An 18,889-nucleotide genomic window follows, 5' to 3' on the forward strand; every position below is an offset into this window, starting at 1 on the left:
ACCACAGTTAGCAATATCCCCAGAAGAATTTAAAGCATCACAACATTGGCTGGATGGCTTCCTTTAGCGATATGAACCGTCTCTAAGAAGAAGAACAACACTGTTCAAGCTGGAAGATACTGAAGTTATTAAATGTGCACTTGCGCTCAAGTTCTTTGTTGATGGGATTGACTTTTCTAAATACCAACTCACCAACATGACTGCTATAGATGAAACTGCAGTGCTTATGGGCCAAGGATCTCAAACAATTGATCAGAGGGGTGCCTTATAAATCTACATTACCTCCACTGGTTATGAGAGTGTACGTGTTACCTGTATTTTGGCACTTTGTCTAGATGAAAAGAAAACCCCACCTCTAATCATTAGTAAGGGCATGAAAGATAAGATTTGAACGTGTTTCAGGCATTTACATTCTTGAAACCGAAAAAGCCTGGTGCACACAAGCAGTTATAAGGAAGTGGGTCGATGAAATGCTGCCACTTGTTTTGCGAGGTGGCAAAAGAGGTCTGCTAGTCTGGGTTTCAGCCAGCACTCACTGTGCTAAAGAAACAAAGAAATTCCTAGCACGGAGGAGAACAGAACAAATAATGATTCCCGCAGGAATGGCTGCCTATCTCCAGATTCTTGATATTGCAATAAACAAGCCATTCAAGGACCATTTACGTATGGAACTCGGTGACTACATTGAAAATAGAATGGAGAGAAATCAGCATGGAAACTTTACGAAGCCTAGTCTGCAAGAGGTCGTGACTTGGGTGAAAAATTCATGAGATAAAAATCATTGACAGCTGTGTTGCCATTGCACTAAGAGCAGGCTACGTGGATAAGCAGTTCTCATTTAAGGAGAGCTCTATTGCTAGGCATGACAGACTGGGGCCAATGGTGCTACAGGAAATGGAGTTGCACGAAATTCAGGCCGAAATTGGGGGTTGGACACTTACGACAATGTTCCAGAAGAAGATGACATGACTGCATCTGAATAACTGTGAAAGCCAAGGTGCAGATATTCTGGAGTTGAAATGTTTGTTGCACTGTATGTAGAATTCTCACACAACTGTCAACCCGTTATTAGAACTGTTGTCCAATAATAAAAAAAGTACGAAATAAAATGTCAATTTGTGTACATGAATAAATGAATAAAGGTAGATTGGTGTACGGTGCGGGTAAATAAGGCATCATCTGATAATAAGCCCTAATGCGCATTTCACCGGGAGAAAAAATATACGGTGTGTGTGTGTATATATATATATATATATATATATATATATATATATATATATATATATATACACACACACACACACACACATATATATATATATATATATATATATATATATACACATATATATATTACACACACACACACACACACACACACACACACACACACACACACACACACACACACACACACACACACACACACACACCCTACTTAAAATAATAAGAGATACTGACATTTGAAGGTAGACTAAATTCAGGCTAGAATAATCATCTGAAACAAAAACTGTAACATTTGCCAACATCTGAAAACAAAAGAATATTTATGAATCCTCTTTAGAGCAAAAATGATCGAGAACGTAAGTATACAGTGTTGCCATAACTTCATATTAAAATATGTATATCTGTATAAAATAGTAGTAGTTCTAATTAAAATACTGTAAAATTAATTATATTCACTTAAATTCAAAATGTGGTTAGGAGCACAATGAAAGGATGCTTTACAAGTAATTATGCCAATAGCATTCCTGGAAAGTTTAATGAAAAAACATTAAAAAAATTGTAGATATGGGCATTTATATGTACAGTGGATTTAAAAAGTGTACACACCTCTGTTAAAATTAGTTTTTGTGATATAAAAAAAAATGAGACCACAATAAATCATTTCAAAACTTTTCCCACCTTTAATGTGACCTATAACCTGTACAATTCAACTGAAAAACAAACAAATCTGTTAGAGGAAAAAATAAGCTAGTTGCATAAGTGTGCACACCCTTAAACTAATACTTTGTTGAAGCACATTTTAATTACAGCATTCAGACTTCTTGGGAAGGAGTCTACCAGCATGGCACATCTTGACTTGGCAATATTTGTCCACTCTTCCTTGCAAAAGCGCTCTAAATCTGTCAGATTGCGAGGGTATCTCTTGTGCCCAGCCCTCTTCAGGTCACCCCACAGATTTTCTATTGGATTTAGGTCTGGGCTCTGGCTGGGCCATTCTAAAAGTTTAATTTTCTGCTGGTAAAGCCATTTTTTTGTTGATTTGGATATATGCTTGGGTCAGTCATATTGAAAGGTGAAATTCCTCTTCATCTTCAGTTTTCTAGCAGACACCTGAAGGTTTTGGGCCAAAAGTGACTGGTATTTGGAAATGTTCATAATTCCCTCCACCTTGACTAAAGCCCCAGTTTCAGCTGAAGAAAAGCAACCCCAAAGCATGATACTGTCACCACCATGCTTCACCGTAGGGATGGTGCTCTTTTGGTGATGCGAAGTGTTGTTTTTGCACCAAACATACCTTTTGGAATTGTGGCCAAAAAGTTCAACCTTGGTCTCATCAGACCATAACATATTTTCCCACATGCTTTTGGGAGAGTTGATCTACTGTTTTGCAAATTTTAGCTGGGCCTGGATGTTTTTCTGTGTAAGAAAAGGCTTCAGTTTTGCAACCCTACCCCATAGTCCAAACATATGGAGAGTACAGGAGATTGTTGTTACATGTAGTAACACACACAGCAAGTACTTGCCAGAAATCCTTGCAGCTCCTTCAGTATTGCTGTTAGTCTCTTGGCGGCCTCCCTGACCAGTTTTCATCTCGTCTTTTCATCAGTTTTGGAGGGATGTCCAGTTCTTTGCAACGTCACTGTTGTCCCATATTTTCTCCACTTTTCGATGACTGTCTTCACTGTGTTTCATGGTATATCCAATGCTGTGGAAATTTTTTTGTACCCTTCTCCTGACTGATACCTTTCAACAATGAGAGCTCTTTGATGCTTTGTAAGCTCTCTGTGAACCATGGCTTTTGCTGTAGCAGGCAACTGAGTAAATGTCAGGAAAATCCTACTAGGACAGCTGAACTTTTTGGGGTTAATCAGAGTCTCTCTTCATCAGAGTATCTTTAATTGATGGCAGATGTGTCTCCAAGAATAATGAATGCTGTAATTAAATCAAAAGGTGCTTCAACAAAGTATTAGTTTAAGGGTGTGCACACTTATGCAACCAGCGCATTGTATGTTTTTTTTTATTTTTTATATTTTCCCCCAACAGATTAGTTTTTCAATTGAATTGTACAGGTTATAGGTCACATTAAAGGTGGGAAAAGTTTTGAAATGATTTATTGTGGTCTCATTTTTTTATATCACAAAAACCTGGCATTTTAACAGGGATGTGTACACTTTTTACATCCACTGTATAGGCTATATTCTGCTGTTTGGTGGTGCTAGTTGTGCTATGAACTCTTCCATGGCTGCCCTTTAAAAGAAGCAGGTGAAGAAATTACTTTATTTAGTGATAAATCACTGAAAGAAAGTGCTGTTTAATAAGGGAGGGCTTGTCTTCCTATGTAGAGCTGTGTGCTGAACTATATTATATGCTTTTTTTTTCTTGTGAGGATGATATATTCTGCTGTTTGGCAATGCTTGAATATTGTTGCATTTAAGCAGCTACAAATTAAGAACAACTTATTTACTGGGTACACAGATTAAAGTATAACAGTTTAATTAAGAGTTTGCAACTAATTATTATGGATTCTTTAAATGTATATGTTCTTGAAGATTTGATTGATTAGAAATCTTTGGGTAAGTGTAAAACCTGTGGGCTATTACTAATAAAGTCTGATTTAGAACAAAAAGTGTATTAACTGTAAATAATTAGAGGATTTAAGTTCAATTGTAAATAGTAAATTATTTGATTATCAAACTGAAACTACATGCATCAATGGATTAGAATTAAGGTCACGTTCAAATTTGTTATAAAATGGCAGAACAAAGTCAGTTAAATCTAAAGTTAAGAGGAAAAAGAAAGTTGGGAATTCTAATGGAGTGAAGAAAAAGAAAAATGTTAGTAATTCTTCCATTCTGACAAATTTAGTAGAAGAAATGTCATTTAGTTCATCAGGTGTTATTTCAAATGAGATAGTTTAATAGGAAACACTTTGAAAAACTAAGAACGATTTCTTCAATTCTAAACTTTTTGTAGATAACTCACTGGTTATGCCTTCCCTTTCTGGGATACATGTGGGTGACTTAGAACATCCTGTAATAAAGGGAGTCCTAACTAACCTGACTATTCTAATATTTCAAAACATAAAAATAATGGTGCGGTGAAAAATTATAATAATACAATTTAATTGTAAGTCTTTTGTTACAAAATTTGACATTGTTATAACTAATATCAGGAATAAAAAAAGAAACCAATATTGAAGAGACAATAGTAATCTGATTGATGATGTGATAGCTGAAGGGTGCAGCTCAAAATCTAAGAGTCCTATGCCATTAGAGGGATCTCTCTCTCTCCTAATTCTAAGAAGATATTAAATAAGACTGAAGCTTAACATTGTTCAGATAATGCTAGCACACAACGTTTGATTCATTCTAGCAAACAGGATGCTGTTTTGACTATGAAAGTTTGGAAGGAAATCTTTTATCTTTAACTGGTAGTACTTCATATAACCCTTGCCCTGATGATATTAGCAAATGTATGAATGGGCAGAATGAAGGATGGCAAGAGATCTCATGTGTAAGAAAGCTTAAAAGAACAGCTGTCAGAGGGTTAATTAGTGAAGATAAAAATACTGATAAAGACAGAGAAGAGTCTGGTTTTATTTTTATAACAGATAAATGTGGAAATGGACATGGAAATGTTGCTAAAATTGCCAGTGGTTGACTGTAAAAATATTTTATAATTGGCTAAATAACTTGCCAAAACAACTTTGTTTTATCTACTATATTAAATTAATAAAACTTTGAGAAAACTATGCCTATGATTTAAAAGAGGATTTCAAGGGATGGAGTTTATCATAATTTATATGGATCTAAGATTCTGACAGGCTTGTTTAAGAAATGTGCTGACATTTTTTAGGGCCTCACATGAGCAGATCTGGTTGTGCAATAGAAACATAAAGTTTATTAGAACTTTAACATGTTTCTATTGTAATGCCCAAAGCTTCAGGGAAAAAAAGGAAGCAAGTTAAAATTTGTTGCACTTTCTGAGAGATATAAGTTTATTGCTATTATTGAGACAAGAAATTCATCTGACTCGCAAATACCAGGATATAACAAATTCGAAAGGTTACAAATAAGCAAGAGAGGTGGAGGTGTAAAACTTTATGGATTAGAAATTCAGTTCCTTGTAAACTTGTAAATGCATTTGCTGAGATGGAGTGCTTGGAATATTGTGGTATGATCCTATAACACTATTTTATCATACATCTACAATGGATTTGGATAGTATAATTATTTGTTTATATTCAATATGAATTTAGATTAAATAAGTCTGGCACTGACAGGTGATTTTAATTATCCTACCACTGATTGGCAAGTAAATGTAGGAGGAAATAATTGTGAAAGAGAATCTATAGAGATTTTGGAGCATCATATTACAGAACTGATTTTGGAATTGACTCAAGGTAGTAATCCTAGATTTGTTAGATACAGATAATCCAATTTTAATTAAAAATATTCAGATCTCTCCTCCTCTAGAATTATCCGATCATTTGTACTTCTCATCTGAAATAGTTGCTTACAGTAAACAGAGTATGGACCAAACATTATAATTATGGTCTAACTGATGACTAACAGTTTAAGAATAATTATTATCTTTGAATTGGGTAAAGATGGTAGAGTCAGTTAGTGGGGGTTATGATAATATAGAATCTCTACCGTATAATAGTGTAGTTTATAAAACATGCTCCTGAACAGTAAATTCCAAAAATAAATTCCCAGTATAATATAATTTGAACATATATAATAGGAAAAAAGACGGCTTCTTATATTTGCCATACATTTCTAAATATGTTTTCTAAAAAGAAGTTAAGGTTGAGAAGCAAGGAACTATTGCTAAGTATAAGAAATGGAAAAAATAAAATATGAACATTTATTGGAAAATGATCACAAAAACACCAACAATTATACATATATTAATCCCTTCAGGAATGAAACATATCAATTCTATTTTTGCAGATGTATCAATGATTAGTGATCTTGGATTGATAGCTAACAAATTTAATGGATATTTTACTGGTTTTGAAGTTGACACTCATGATTGTTATTCTCAATTTATGGAAGAAAGAACTGATTTATGACAAAAAATGTCCTAATATTACTGAATAGATGTTATTAAGGGAGATTTTTGTGTTGTTGCAAAGACCTTTGTTAGCAAAATCATCCACTCAATCAGTCCATATTCTTGTATTGCCTTATGTTCTAGTGATATCTCTGAACTTTGTGCCATGATGGAAACTAATGACTTTGACTGCTTTGGTCTCTCCTGTCATCAGTTATAATGCATGTACCATTATAACAGTGGACCAGATTGTAGTCCTGGATTTTTTTTTTTTGGTTAATAAAAATTATTATTTTGTGAGTACATTAACTAGAACATTTAATTCTATGATCTATAATGGATACGTACCAAGATCTTGGTTATTCCAATTTTTAAATCTAGAGATAAGATGACAGTATAAAATTATCATCCAGTAATTTTAACACCAATATTATGCAAATGCTTTGACAGATGTAATAGTGAAATCATACTTAAAATAATCTTACATTGCTTGATATTTTTCAACAAGTTTTTTGAAAGACCATTCTACAATCACTAACTCATCAAGCTTTCATGATTAAATCTCTAGGACTGTGGTCTTGGGAATTAGTACAGTTGTAATTTATTTGGATTTAACCAAAGCTTTTGACTTACTATCATTCCATACTACTGATTTGGCATTGGGACAATAATATTTACATAGGTGGATTAATCATCTCAGAGGAAGAACCCAAAGAGCAGTAATGCAAGGAAGAAAATCAGACTAGTGAGATTTGGGGGTCCTTGGGGATCTGTGCTTGGGCTTTTGCTTTTCATATCATTTCTGCCTCTGTTCCATGTGATGATCATTGCTGGTTGGTTAACTACAACAATTGTAAAATTGGCTTTTTTGCTAATAATGAAGATTATTTTACTAATATTAATAGTTATACACTATGATTAGGCAAGATGGCTGGTCTCTCATTTAGTGAGAAAAAGTGTAATGTTGTGTACACTGGTAAATAAAAATTAAGGAGATCTATCATACTGTCTACTTTTGATTTATTGGAAGTTAGTGAATATAAAGATCTTGGTATACAGAATGGTTCCTCTTTCTGTTTTGAAAATTATGCAACAGCAATTTGTAAATAAGGCTTTGAGACAGATGGTTTGATTCTCAAAACTTTACGAGAGAGGCTCCAATCTTAGCTAGTTTATTTAGGTTATACAGCAGACCAGTTTTGGAACACAATACAGTGTTCTATACACTTAATAATTGGAAGCTTAATTGTATATAATCAGTGCAACATAAATATACAAAATGAATACGTAATATTAAGCAGTTATGTTATAAGGATAGATGTGTTTCAGTGGGTTTTTATACCCTCCATCACTGATATAAAAGGGGTAGACTTTTATTTGCATATAATGTGCTTAATGTCTCTTTTCTTCAGTCTTTGAGTTTGGAAGTACATACTAATCCAGTTTTGTTTAGAGTTGTGTAATAAGAACAGTCTTTGTTATTTAACACATAGGAAAGTACAATTATGAAACAAATTACCTGAATATATCAGAGGTGTGAAAAGTCTAGTAAAATTTAAGAAGTCTTTAAATGATTGGGCTGGGGTATGGTGTTTGATCAAACAATTACTGAGACAGTGCTCAAGTATTATGGCTTTCTGAAAAACTAACATATATATGTACAAATATGTGTATTTGTGCGAATGCATATACATTTATGTTGTGTTGATTCTATACAATTAAGCGTGTGTGTGTTGTATTGAAGAACAACAGTGGCAGGGCTAGCCACTCAGTGGTGTGAACATTGACTCTAAAGGATTGCCACTGTTACTGTGACACTCTAATCTCATGTGCAAAAATGAGAAAAAGGGGTCGTGGATGGATATAGATACATATATGTGCATTTACTGAGAATATTATATAGTGTGTGTGTGTGTGTGTGTGTGTGTGTGTGTGTGTGTGTGTGTGAGTGATTTATCACTTCATCTAATCATAAATGCTCTAAAATGTAATCTAGTAGACTCCACTACATCCTACCAACTACAATAAAGAAAAGCTTATGATTTGTGTTCACCAGTGTTAGTTTTCTTACAGATTTGTAACCAATGTTGCAGTTTATTTTACCACAGTGTGTTGGATTTTGAGAGATGATGCACATTCACTGCCCCACCCCCAAACTCTTGTGCAACTGCAGAACTGGTACATATAAGATAGGAGGTATGAGGGTTGCTGTTTTTTCCCTCATTATACTGGGTTTAGATGAAGTGTGTGGTACATCATTTTTGTTTCAAATTACGTGTGTTTAGATATTCTGCATTTAGATCAGATGACACAGACTAGTGTGGGCACTAGCGCATAAGCGAGTACATTATAAAAAGCAAAAACAGTAAGTAGTTTGGGGACAGTCTCAGCAGTAAAGAGGGCGAGCAACATGACATTCAATGTAATGATACAAATCAAATAAATCTTGATATATTATTTACCTTACCTCTTGGTAAATCTGTTATCTCGAAATACCCATTTGAAATCAAATCATTGCAGAGGGCAGTCAAGTGATATTCTTCTGCAGTTGCAAAGGCTGTGCATTTCATTAAGTTCAACTACATGGAAAAGAGAAAAAGCATCATATTAAAAACAGTAATAAAAAAACTCAGAATGCAAAATTAGTACCTAGGGAATTAGAATCAATAATTCTCCATCCATAACATAGCACAAAAATGTTCAAAATGTAAATAATTAATTTCAGAGGTGACATCTGTTTAAAACTATGTCAGGACTATGCTACAGGTCTAGTGATAACTGAAAAGGTGACTTTTTCCCCACTTTCATATCTGTAGAACAGCATCCATCCCTCTCTTTACTGTTGTCTTAATTACGCTTGTACATCCGTGCCACACACACACACACACACACACACACACACACACACACACACACACACACACACACACACACACACACACACACACACACACACCAAACACATTTGAAAACCAGAGGCATTATAACAGATGACAAAAGATACAGAAGCAGTGAAAATCACTACTTTCCAAATTGACAAAATTTAGATATGGCAATACAAAATTTGGGCTGACTGAGTGAATGATTTTGATACCATAAGTCCTTTGCAACAAAAAAAATTTCCCTTTTTCAGATCCTCTTTTGATCAAGTAATTTGAGACACTTATATCAGATATACACAGAATATTAACTTGATACACATGTTCTAAATATATGAACACAGTAACAGTTACTATCAGAAAAAAATGTCAGGGAATTTCTTAAAAACACAAGATGGCCCCAATATACTCTTATGTGGTGCAGCCCCAATATACTGTTTTAGAGATACATCACACAATAGGCTTTATAGATTCTGCCAACTTTGCTGCCATGCTCCCTTGATCTTGTAATTTTTTTCACCATTCAGATACTTGCCAAACAAAATCCTTTTTGTAATAAGCTGTCCCATTTTTCCCAAAGGGGCAAAGGCTGACTGATGATAGAGGGCCATCATCCAGACAGTCAATGGATTTTTCTATCATATGACTCTAATTACTCCACCAGCAGTTGGTGTGTGCTCACACATGGAATGGTCTGCTACACCTCACCCTAAGGTAACTTATATGCCCCGTGAATGCTACCATGTGAATCCAGCCTGGCAGATCCAAACTCACATTCTATGCTATATGCTGTGACCTCTTCTTCAGTATGTGCTGGACCACCTTTTTCCCCACAAGAGATAAAATGACATTGGCCACTCATTCCCATCAATCAACTGCTCTTTGATCTTGGGTCACATGGGTTACAGGCAGGGCTTCATCCCTCCAAGGGAAAGAGCCCTGAAGTTCTACCGTTTCAGGAGAATGTTATGACATTCCTAAAAGGACATTTAGTGTCACATCTACTAACAGGGTGAATAAGGATTACAAACCATATCCAGAAATTCGAGCAAGTCAGCAATCTGTGCAAAGGCATATTGCACAAAATAGGAGACACCTGTAGGCTGAACATTTTTTTTAAGTTTAATAGGGACAGCTGTGAAAGAGACTGCTCCTATAAGAAAAGTTTCGAGTTAAATAAAATGTACATTGGTATCTCAAGGAAGTTAAAAAAAAAAATTTACAAAAGAGCTACAAATTATCTGTTAAAAAAAAGAAGTGAATGGAATTACTTATAAACAGTGAAATACAACATATATGCTGTAAGGAGAAAAAAACAAAAATTAATACTGAAAGAAAGTACATCTGTGTAAAATCTTACCACAACAGTAGATGTCCATCTTTTCAATGTTGCAGTATTCCTGACATAAGGGATCGCCTGCCAAGGATAGCCCAATGTCCGGTCAGTATACCAAAGCCTTTAGAATTTACAGATATTGTATATCACATATATGCTCCTCACACAAAACATAGGACATAAAGGTGATGTACATGCCTACATCCCTCAGAACTGAAAAGCCATGGACGAACAGAATGTAGGACCAAGAGGAACATGTACATCCAGAACGAGGGAAAAAAAAAGGAGGATTCCTGGCCTGGAAGACAAGAGAAATAGGGCAGAGCAAAATGGGAGAAGGGAGGGAGTGAATACTGCAACAATGAAGAGAAGAACATCTACAGTTATGGTAAAATTTTACACAACTGTACTATGTCCTTCCATGCCACTTTTGCAGTCTTCCTGATGTAAGGCAGAGTACAAAAGCTCAAGGAAACAACCTGGGAAAAAGAAGACACTGAAGAGCCCTCTAGGAACCCATGCAGGTTAGGTCTGGCAAAGTCTTGCTCCAGAAACATCCAACTTGCAATGTTTAGTGAAGGTATAGACAGAATTCCAAGTAGCAGCCTCAAGGATAGAATTGGTATCCAGTCCTTTGAAAAAGGCATCAGAGGAAGCAACAGCTCTAGTAGAATGAGCCTTTACATAGGCAGAAAGACATTTCCATGAAAGGAATAACAAAAAGAAATGGCCTTAGAAATCCAGGAAGAGATGGTTTGTTTAGAAACTGCCAAATCCAAAGACCTGGAATGAAAGGAAATAAGAAGTTATGTACCTACCATAACTTTCCATGTTAGTTGTCTTCATCTTGCCTTCTTTCTTGCTGTTAGGGATAGGAGCCGATCCTCGGCTCCGACTCGGCCATCTTCAATAGCTTGAGAGCAGTTTACTGGCTTGAGGCTACCCCTTATCCCATGATACCTAGCGACAGCTACCCAGATCTTGTTCGAAATAGCTAATCCCAGACATAATATGAGAGAAACCAGTTAACAAAAAACTGGTTGTTTCATACATCCTAAAAACTAGAATAGGTTAGGAAGACCTAGGCAGAAGAGTAACAATAAAGAATACTCGGCCAGTGAAGAAGGACTCCTCTCGATCCACTAGGACAGGGGGATGGAGGGAGGGACGCAAGAAAGAAGGTAGGTTGAAGACAATTAACATGGAACGTATGGTAGGTACATAACTTGCAAATATAGAACACAAGTGAACCAGAACAAAACGGCTACTGCAGTCACTATTTTCATGAAATGAACACCAATCCAGGATAAAGCAAACTTCTTCTTTATTCCATAAAACCAGAAACAACGAAATGAGCGCTTTCACGTATTCTTGATACGCTTCATCAGATTTCATTATACATTGAAGTAGCTCAGTTTAAATAGTATTCTTCATCCCTTAATTAGTGCAATTACCTTGCGAATTAAAAACACCTGTTTCTATCAAACAGTATAGCTAGCTCTTAAAGCTACATTGGATACATGCAGATTCAATAGAACATTTTTGATCTGTTCTGCAGTATTGTATTTATCAGCTTGTATATATATGTATAGAATACTTATATATCAAATAATGATATATATATGTAATCAGTAATATGTAGTCATATTTAATACAATAAAATGCAGTAGAATAAAATCAATGAACAATAAATGAAGTAGCATATGCACATCAAAAAAAGAAAAAATAAAACAATCTAGCTAAAACATGCATCAATAAGCCTCAGAATATTCTTTTCATAACAAGCCCATATCCCAAGTCAGAAGCCTTATTTGCTGACACTTTGGTTTCTTTATTTGCATCTTATATGTCTTGCATAGCCAACATATATATATATATATATCAACTTTTATATATCCATTAATATATAAATGGACCAATAAATAAACAAATAAATAAATATCTGTATGTATGCTCATATATAAAAAACGATATATTGTTGCAATAAAGTGCATGGCGCTCTATATTATTTCTTGCAATTGTAAAAGTACCTATCATGGCAGATCTAAATTGCCTTCTACCACTTCAGCTTTTGTTTGTATATTAATACCCGACAGAAATATATGTTTTGGCCCATGTGTAAACCAATAACTATACATACTAATAAATATATGAATAAATCAATAAATAAATAAATAGATGAATAAATATGTAGATGAATAAATAAATAACTGCATATATCAACATAAATACATTATTACATAAAGTGCTTAGTGCTCCATATCATTTCTATAGTTATTGCAGAATAGGCCATTAAATCAATATATAAAAATATATCTTTTTGTGGATCCAACAAACTACTTCTAATACTTACTATGTCTGGATCTTAAGTAAATGAACAGTATGTCTTATGTTAGGTAACCTATATGTCTGGTATCACATCTAAGTATAAAAATGAAATGATATAAATATAACAATATAAACTAATCAATTGCAACCAGCCCTGTACACATATGTATGCATTCAATATTAAGTATTAACAACATATCCTACATAAATACATAAATATGGGCATAAAAAATGTATATATGTGTGCGTAAATACCTATATAAATAAACAAATGGATAGATATATAAGGAAATATTTAAACTTCTCATGTCTTGGATGCTACAGTATAAATATAGATATAAATATGAGTATAGTTAATTAATTATTATGGCAAGAAACCCAGAAAAATATGTATGTATATACCATCAATCCATGAAAGTAGACAATGAATTTCCTGTATATCATCTCACATAGTCTACACTGACCAATATATATGCACCAGCCCTATCTAACCTTCATTGCCTGGTTTTATCGTTATATGGGTCTCATGGGAACATATTGATTCAAACCAGGTGGATGATGTGCTCTCATCCTTAGGATTCAATATAGTTCCCTTTGTTCAAGGATATTCACTGTTTCTCCTCCATTTATATCTTTTTCAATTATTTGTAGTACCCTGAACTTGAAGCTGTGTGTCGCATATTGCTTTATGTGTTTGGCCAACGCATTAGTTTCATTATTTTTCTTTATATCGTATATGTGATTGTATATTCTCTTTCTGAATTCTCTTTTGTAAGTCCTATATAGAATGCTGTGCAGATTTCGCATGTTGCTAAATAAATAACATTGCAAGTATTACATGAGGCATAGAAACTGGGTTTAAACTCATACTTCAAAGTGGGATGTACAAACTCCTGAGCTTCTATGATAAACTGACACATGTTGCATTTATTGCATGCAAAGGTTCCTTGATTAATACTTGGTCCTGGAACTAAATTCATCTCTTTCTTATATGTCTTGCATAGCAACCTTTTCAGGTTCTTATTATTTCTATAAATAAATCTTGGAGTTTCTCCTATTAATTTTGCTGTTCTCTCATCCATCAATACCGGCCAATGCTGTCCTATAATTTGTATGATTTTCGTATTATCATTAGTATAAGTGGTCAGGAACTGCATCCTTTCTTGAAATTTAGAGCTTGATCTTTTCTTACTATTATTGTAGAATCTCCATCCACCTCTCTCCAATGCAGGCCTATCCATATCTTTAAGTACCTGCTCTTTTGTCTCCTTTACCATTTTTTTATCATATCCCCTTTCCAAGAACAATTGTTCCATCACCTGTGCCTCAGTCATAAGATCTGACTGTTTTTTACAAAGTTTGCTTAGTCTGATGAACTGACTTTTTACTATGCCTCTGAAAACATGCTTGGGGTGCATGCTATCAGCTAAGTAAGGCATTCTTCCAGCAACTTTTCCTATAGATGCTGGATATAATCTTCCCTTCTTCTATTCTTAGATTCAAATCCAAAAAATTAATTTCAGTGGAAGATGCTTCCATGGTGAATCTTAAGAAACTTGTGGTGCTTTCCATATGTTGTAATAAACTGGAGAACTGCTCCCTTGTGCCCTCCCAAATGATTATGATGTCATCTACAAATCTGGAATACAAAATAATGTTCTTAAACATATGATGACTAAATAAATGTTCTCTTTCCCACCAGTTAACAACCAAGTTAGCGTAGGTGTTAGCGCAGGGTGTGCCCATGGCAACACCCCACTTCTGTAGATAAATATGGTTGGAAAAGGAAAAAACATTATTAGAAAGAACCATATCTAACAATTGGCATATTAATATGTTCTTATTTCTACTGATTTCAGGATAGAATTGGAGTAACTCCCTAATACTTTGTATTCCTTGATCATTAGGGATGCATGTAAAGAGACTTTGTATATCCAGAGTGATTAACATATGGACCCCAGGTATTAATTCTACATCCAGATTATCCAACATCTCTAGCAGCTGGTAGCTATCTCTTAGTATGGTGGGAATCTGGTTCATGATGGGCCTCAAGCTCTTTTCTAGGAATATAGAGATGTTTTGTGTGGCCCATCCTTCACCATCTACTATGGGCCTAAGAGGAGGTGGAGATACTTCCTTATGTATTTTAGGTAATGCTTTTATATGTGGTATCTGTGGAGATTCTACATTAAAAAAGTCATATAGTTCTTTACTAATCTGACGACACATCAACATGTCGTATATCTCGTCTTTAACTCTGTTTAGTATTCCAATCAACAATCTGTGAGTAATTTCAGTATACGTATCCTGATCACTTAACATTCATATCATGGATGCATTGTATTGTTCAGTATCTAGTATCACTATGCCTCCCCCTTTTATCAGCTGGTCTAATAATAATCGAGGGTTCTCCTAGTAATTCTTGCAATGACAATCTTTCATCTCTATTCATATTGAAATATATACATTTCCTATTACCCTGATAGAAATAATCATAGAAACTTTTTTCACACAACTTAACAAAGCATTCTATATGACTTGGTAATGGTGGACAATACATACTTTTCCTTTTGTAACATGGAGCATCACTTTTGTTAAGTTCGTAATTATTTCCTTCATTATAGAACATCAATTTCAATGCTAATTTACGACTAAAAATTCTTATATCTATCAAAATATCCTGTAGGCAACTGGCTTGCGAAGGTACAAAGGATAAACCTCTGTTCAGAAGGCTAATATCAGATTTACTTAATACATAGCTAGACAGATTAAAAAATAAAGAAGAAGAGTCATTTACTGCTTCTGGCGTCGCCTTTGTTGTCCGTTCTCTTCCGAAAGAGTCCTTCTGGGTTTGTCCCAGCTCCTGGATCTTTCTCTGGATGTCATTGGTTTCCTTATCGAATAAGGTAAAAAAAGGGGAGCGACTGCATGACGCTTCAGAATTGCCCCAGTACCTGTGGTGTTCGTGTCCTGATTCTCTTTATCCGCCTCTTGATTGGGCAAAGGAGTAGAGGCAGAAACATGTAGCACCAAATCCGCCGCTTCCGGCGGAGTAATGAAGGCACTGTCTGAAGTTCTGGTGTCATCAACATGAACCATCATGGTATTATGTGCCCTAAATTCTTGATTATCGGTGCCCTTATTGTTAGTTGTGGGCACTCTTTCGTTCTGCTTAACTGTATCTTCCTGGTTCGTACGGCGTGGCCAGATGAACACGTGACCTTCTGTGAAATCGCGGTGGTCACGCTGCAGTTTACGTTGTTTGATTAATTGCAGTCTATTGCTGTAAGCTTCAATTTGAATGTAGAGAGCGTCTAATTTACCCATGCAAAAATCATTATTGAATGTTTCACAAATTTCATGATTGATCTTATTGGCATTGGTTATCAAATCTTGCTCAAGGGGCATGAAGTGTTCTATCAACAACTGCATATATTGCCGGCTTGTATTTAAATTGATCTCCTGCCACTTCCTTAACAGTTCTGGCTGGCTATTGCCGTAAGTTGGCATACATAGGACCATCATGCCTCTCGGTATTATGTTGAAATGTAATGACGCTTCAAGATGCTTACGTTGCCAATTATATCGTTGTATTTTGTATAAAGTATTCTCTAGTTGTTTGTATAACGTATTAAATAATTCCATGTTGCAATTACCTTGCTCAATATGAGATGTTGATACTCTTCCAAAATCCAGACTCAATAAAGGGTTCGAACCGCTGTTAACAATATTAGACCACCTCTTGGCACCAGCCCTCGACTCCGGATTACAGTCTAGCTCAATAGTAGAGTGAGCCATTTCGTCAGATGGAACGGTTAGAGAATACACAGCAAAAAAACAGAAAAAAACGTTCACCTGGACCTAGAGCACTTGTCACGAACCAGAAAAATGCAAATATAGAACACAAGTGAACCAGAACAAAACGGCTACTGCAGTCACTATTTTCATGAAATGAACACCAATCCAGGATAAAGCAAACTTCTTCTTTATTCCATAAAACCAGAAACAACGAAATGAGCGCTTTCACGTATTCTTGATACGCTTCATCAGATTTCATTATACATTGAAGTAGCTCAGTTTAAATAGTATTCTTCATCCCTTAATTAGTGCAATTACCTTGCGAATTAAAAACACCTGTTTCTATCAAACAGTATAGCTAGCTCTTAAAGCTACATTGGATACATGCAGATTCAATAGAACATTTTTGATCTGTTCTGCAGTATTGTATTTATCAGCTTGTATATATATGTATAGAATACTTATATATCAAATAATGATATATATATGTAATCAGTAATATGTAGTCATATTTAATACAATAAAATGCAGTAGAATAAAATCAATGAACAATAAATGAAGTAGCATATGCACATCAAAAAGAAAAAATAAAACAATCTAGCTAAAACATGCATCAATAAGCCTCAGAATATTCTTTTCATAACAAGCCCATATCCCAAGTCAGAAGCCTTATTTGCTGACACTTTGGTTTCTTTATTTGCATCTTATATGTCTTGCATAGCCAACATATATATATATATATATATATATATATATATATATATATATATATATATATATATATATCAACTTTTATATATCCATTAATATATAAATGGACCAATAAATAAACAAATAAATAAATATCTGTATGTATGCTCATATATAAAAAACGATATATTGTTGCAATAAAGTGCATGGCGCTCTATATTATTTCTTGCAATTGTAAAAGTACCTATCATGGCAGATCTAAATTGCCTTCTACCACTTCAACTTTTGTTTGTATATTAATACCTGACAGCAATATATGTTTTGGCCCATGTGTAAACCAATAACTATACATACTAATAAATATATGAATAAATCAATAAATAAATAGATGAATAAATATGTAGATGAATAAATAAATAACTGCATATATCAACATAAATACATTATTACATAAAGTGCTTAGTGCTCCATATCATTTCTATAGTTATTGCAGAATAGGCCATTAAATCAATATATAAAAATATATCTTTTTGTGGATCCAACAAACTACTTCTAATACTTACTATGTCTGGATCTTAAGTAAATGAACAGTATGTCTTAGGTAACCTATATGTCTGGTATCACATCTAGGATAGAATTGGTATCCAGTCCTTTGAAAAAGGCATCAGAGGAAGCAACAGCTCTAGTAGAATGAGCCTTTACATAGGCAGAAAGACATTTCCATGAAAGGAATAACAAAAAGAAATGGCCTTAGAAATCCAGGAAGAGATGGTTTGTTTAGAAACTGCCAAATCCAAAGACCTGGAATGAAAGGAAATAAGAAGTTATGTACCTACCATAACGTTCCATGTTAGTTGTCTTCATCTTGCCTTCTTTCTTGCTGTTTGGGATAGGAGCCGATCCTCGGCTCCGACTCGGCCATCTTCAATAGCTCGAGAGCAGTTTACTGGCTTGAGGCTACCCCTTATCCCATGATACCTAGCGACAGCTACCCAAGATCTTGTTCGAAATAGCTAATCCCAGACATAATACGAGAGAAACCAGTTAACAAAAAAATGGTTGTTTCATACATCCTAAAAACTAGAATAGGTTAGGAAGACCTAGGCAGAAGAGTAACAATAAAGAATACTCGGCCAGTGAAGAAGGACTCCTCTCGATCCACTAGGACAGGGGGATGGAGGGAGGGACGCAAGAAAGAAGGTAGGTTGAAGACAATTAACATGGAACGTTATGGTAGGTACATAACTTCTTAATGTTAAGTTGTCTATCTCGCCTTCATTCTTGCTGCTTGGGACAGCGTCCCTAGCATCTAACATCCTGGGTGGCTCAGTGGAACAGACTCTTCAGAACAGTGGAACCAAAGTCAGCTCTACTCCGGGAGACCATATCCACCTTGTAATGAGAAATAAAGGTATGAGGGTTTGCCGACGTGGCAGCTGCAGATGGAATCCATGGGCAACCTAGACTGAAAAGCTACGGAGGTGGCTAATGCCCTAGTAGAATGGCCTTTTGGTTTAGTTGGTAACTCTTTATTCCTTACCTGGTAAATAACAGTGTGGGACAACCATCTGGA

At 35.0% G+C, this 18,889-nt stretch overlaps 1 protein-coding gene across 5 annotated transcripts in view; it reads right to left on the reverse strand.

Moving 5' to 3' along the window:
- RMND1 (required for meiotic nuclear division 1 homolog) overlaps positions 1 to 18,889 on the reverse strand; it is a 611,103-nt gene that overhangs the window by 458,095 nt on the left and 134,119 nt on the right. For all 5 annotated transcript variants that reach the window (XM_044088165.1, XM_044088420.1, XM_044088253.1 and 2 more), the window contains exon 3: positions 8,753 to 8,864. In XM_044088165.1, coding sequence (XP_043944100.1) covers positions 8,753 to 8,864 — 112 coding nt within the window. The remainder of the gene's footprint in view (positions 1 to 8,752; positions 8,865 to 18,889) is intronic.

Source organism: Protopterus annectens, chromosome 1.part0, assembly GCF_019279795.1.
Source record: "Protopterus annectens isolate FY-2018-M chromosome 1.part0, PAN1.0, whole genome shotgun sequence".
NCBI classification, from domain to species: Eukaryota; Metazoa; Chordata; order Ceratodontiformes; family Protopteridae; genus Protopterus; species Protopterus annectens.